At 43.8% G+C, this 4,336-nt stretch overlaps 1 protein-coding gene across 1 annotated transcript in view; it reads right to left on the reverse strand.

The window, feature by feature from the left end:
• The window catches only part of LOC118945337 (phosphatidylinositol transfer protein alpha isoform), a 59,528-nt gene extending 57,272 nt beyond the window's left edge, over window positions 1-2,256 (reverse strand). The window contains exon 1 of the mRNA XM_090226308.1: window positions 1,815-2,256. Coding sequence (XP_090082434.1) covers window positions 1,815-1,831 — 17 coding nt within the window. The 5' untranslated portion in view covers window positions 1,832-2,256. The remainder of the gene's footprint in view (window positions 1-1,814) is intronic.
• Between the last annotated feature and the right edge of the window lie 2,080 nt (window positions 2,257-4,336).

Below are 4,336 nucleotides of genomic sequence, written 5' to 3' on the forward strand. Positions count from 1 at the left end.
CCACTCCTCCTCCTCTCCTCTCCCCCACCTCTCCTCTACTCTCCCTCTCCTCCTCACTTATAAACTACAACCAAAGAGACTGAAGCCTAAAGTTACAAATATATTAGACGTATTATGGATCAAGATGTGTTCAACAGTTAGCCTTGGGGCAGGGGGAGAGCAACTTCAGCTATCCTACACCTAGCAGTGTGTGTGTCTATCCTACACCTACCTGTGTGTGTGTGTGTCTATCCTACACCTAGCTGTGTGTGTGTGTGTGTGTGTGTGTGTGTGTGTGTGTGTGTGTGTGTGTGTCTATCCTACACCTAGCTGTGTGTGTGTGTCTATCCTACACCTAGCTGTGTGTGTGTGTGTGTGTGTGTGTGTGTGTGTGTGTGTTTATCCTACACCTAGCTGTGTGTGTGTGTCTATCATACACCTAGCTGTGTGTGTGTGTGTGTGTGTTTCTATCCTACACCTAGCTGTGTGTGTGTGTGTGTGTGTGTGTGTGTGTGTCTATCCTACACCTAGCTGTGTGTGTGTCTATCCTACACCTAGCTGTGTGTGTGTCTATCCTACACCTAGCTGTGTGTGTGTCTATCCTACACCTAGCTGTGTGTGTGTACATTAGTCGTGTTATGGATCTAGATGTGTTCAACAGTTGCCTTATGAACTAGTTGATAGCATCATTCATGACAGACACGGTGTACTGGTCTGACTGAGACACACAGTAACCTTATAATAACCTCATTATAAAAGCCTATACCTGCGTATAACCTTCTAGAAACTGTCCTAATAAAGGGTGGTCGAGACTAATACAAGCATAACGTCAATAGTAAGGTTTAAATGTCTCTTCGTGATGTGGCCTCTATTCATGCTCATATCTAGTAGCACCAAGCGTCAGCTCCCCGGAAAAAACATGACTGATGCTAGAATCCCCCGGGAAAAGACGGACGCTGGTACCACGGTTTCATTTCCTCCCTCCATCTATCTATTGCATTCCTCCATCTCTCCACCGCTACGCTGACTCCAGCCCTGTAGCTAACGGAATGCTATTTCTGTCGTTTCACCTTCAGCGCAGGCATCAATAACACCACGGGGGTGGAACGAGAGGATGCTGGCACGCACGGCCTGCTTCTGTCCCTATAACGTTAACGTTTAATGTATTGTTATTTTTCTCCCTTTCGTTACAATATTTTTTCCTGATCTGTCCCTATTCCGTGATGTAGCCTATTCTCGTTGCGTTATACCGTTACCGGATGCAGGCCGTTACTGCAGCCTCTATGAAGGGCACCGTGGCGCGGAGCCGGCTGCTGATGGCTCGGTTATAATAATAGCACCCTCTAGCTGGCATATAGAACATCATAGAACCCTCTAACTGGCATATAGAACATCATAGAACCCTCTAACTGGCATATAGAACATCATAGAACCCTCTAACTGGCATATAGAACATCATAGAACCCTCTAACTGGCATATAGAACATCATAGAACCCTCTAACTGGCATATAGAACATCATAGAACCCTCTAACTGGCATATAGAACATCATTTCTGAATGGGCTTAAAAATAACAAATCATATATATTTTTTGTTGTTGTCTGAATCAAATCCAAACGGATACGTCAAAGTCAAGTGTGTGTGCATAGATGTCAGGGCTGACCGTGCGCCTGTAATTCCCCCCCTCCCCTCCCCCAAACTCTCTCTTTCTCCCGGTCTCTCCGCCTCTCTCTCTCTCTCTCTCTCTCTCTCTCTCTGTGTACCCGCTGGACACAATGTCAGCAAGCTCACAGAGAAAACAGTCACGGACACACGGCGTCGGTAGGCATACTTACAATTCCTTAATGATCATTGTGGTGGTGATGTCTTCTTCTCACGAGGGAAGGTTAGTGCTCCGTTAAGATCCAGAACAGTGTCTTTCCCTCCGTCAGACTCTCTCTCCCACCTCTCCCCCTCTATGTCATTCTCTTCCTCCCGTTTCTCTGTTTTCCTCAAATGCACTTCCTGATCGAGGCCTCGCGCGGTAACTAGGCTACAACCGCGTTCGTGTCGTCACACCGGGCAAGATGACGTCAAGGGAGATCGCCGTAACACCGAATCGGTTTTGCTGCTGAGGGTCTGAGTGGATGCAAGGAGGATCGTCAGGGAGGCGGAACCGGAGTGGTCGATCCTGTGGTGATGTCACAACAGCTGGGGAGATAATCCTCTGACCAGATGGAGATCACGGGCTGGCTCAGTGTGTGTGTGTGTGTGTCATAAGTGTGCGGTGTTGAACCCTCTGAGTCTTCACTCATCATCATCATCTTCATCATCGTCATACCCCCCCCCCCCCCCCTCTCTCGCTCTCTCTCTCTCTCTCTACTTTCAATTTAAGGGACTTTATTGGCATGGGAAACATATGTTTACATTGCCAAAGCAAGTGAAGTAGATAATAAACAAAGGTGAAATAAACAATAAAAATGAACAGTAAACATTACACACAGAAGTTCCAAAAGAATAAAGACATTTCAAATGTCATATTATGTCTATATACAGTGTTGTAATGATGTGCAAATAGTCAAAGTACAAAAGGGAAAATAAATAAACATAAATATGGGTTGTATTTACAATGGTGTTTGTTCTTAACTGGTTGGCCTTTTCTTGTGGTAACAGGTCACAAAGCTTGCAGCTGTGATGGCACACTGTGGAATTTCACCCAGTAGCTATGATCATTTATCAAAATTGGATTTGTTTTCGAATTCTTTGTGGATCTGTGTAATCTGAGGGAAATATGTGTCTCTAATATGGTCATACATTGGGCAGGAGGTTAGGAAGTGCAGCTCAGTTTCCACCTCATTTTGTGGGCAGTGAGCACATAGCCTGTCTTCTCCTGAGAGCCAGGTCTGACTACGGCGACCTTTCTCAATAGCAAGGCTATGCTCACTGAGTCTGTACATAGTCAAAGATGTGGGTCAGTCACAGTGGTCAGATATTCTGCCACTCTCTGTTTCTCTGTTTCAATTCAATTCAATTCAATCGGCTTTATTGTCATGGGAAACATATGTTAAAATTGCCAAAGTAAGTGAAGTAGATAATATAAAAAAAGTTAAATAAAGAATAAAAATGAACAGTAAACATGACACTCACAGAAGTTCCAAAATAATAAAGACATTACTAATGTCATATTATGAATAGTCAAAATTTCCTTCAATTTGGGTCAGTCACAGTGGTCAGGTATTCTGAAACTGTGTACTTTCTGTTTAGGGCCAAACAGCATTCCAGTTTGTTCTGTTTTTTTGTTGTTAATTCTTTCCAATGTGTAAAGTAATTTTCTTTTTGTTTCTCATGATTTGGTTGGGTCCAGAGTTTACGGCAGGAATCTGGTGGTGTAGTGGATTCTAGTTGTGTTAGTGAAGAGTCCGGGAGGCATCAGCTGTGTAGCCGAGTGATACGGGGCTGGGCCACTCGGTGGCAGCTAGCTAGCTGTGATGATCTGGAGTAATGGTCCTGGGCAGGAATCCGGATTGGAAAGTGGAGAAAAACATTCCGATATGCAGACTGGCAGGCTGGCAGGTATTATCCAGGCTAAAAGTGGTGTCTGTGCTAAAGGTAAAGGCCGCTAGCAGTGGCTAACAATGACTAAATAGCTAGTAGCTAATTAGCTGGTTAGCTACTGATGGCTAGCTGCTGATGGAGGTTCTGATGGCTAGCTGCTGATGGAGGTTCTGACGGCTAGCTGCTGATGGAGGTTCTGATGGCTAGCTGCTGATGGAGGTTCTGATGGCTAGCTGCTGATGGAGGTTCTGATGGCTAGCTGCTGATGGAGGTTCTGATGGCTAGCTTCTGATGGAGGCTCTGGCTATAAGGTCTAAAAATAGCAGATCCGTATCGCATTGGGTGAGGCGGGTTGCCGGAAGGTATATTTAATTTAAAAAATGGAAAAAGAGATTGAAAATGTATTGAAATATATACAAAAACAATTACAGAATGAGAATGACAAACAACGTCTGCACTGCTAGGCCATCGTGGAACATAATGTTAAAAGTGAATTTGAGGAATTTATTTCCTTCTTAACTTGTTGAATCTAGGGGCCATTTTGTTTTTGTTTTTTTGAAAAATAACGTTCCCAAAGTAAACAGGCTATTTTTCAGGACCAGATAATAGAATATGCATATAATTGACAGCTTAGGATAGAAAACACTCTAAAGTTTCAAAAACTGTAAAGATATTGTCTGTGCGTATATCAGAACTGATATTGCAGGCAAAAGAATGAGAAAAGTTTCTAAATACAAGTCCCTTCCTATGCTTCCCTATTGAGCAGTGAATGGGATATCAACGATATTCCTTTTTCTATGGCTTCCTTAATGTGTCTAGTATC

The sequence above is a fragment of the Oncorhynchus mykiss genome, chromosome 29 (genome assembly GCF_057628025.1).
Source record: "Oncorhynchus mykiss isolate SJ-2025 chromosome 29, ASM5762802v1, whole genome shotgun sequence".
In the NCBI taxonomy this organism is placed as follows: Eukaryota; Metazoa; Chordata; class Actinopteri; order Salmoniformes; family Salmonidae; genus Oncorhynchus; species Oncorhynchus mykiss.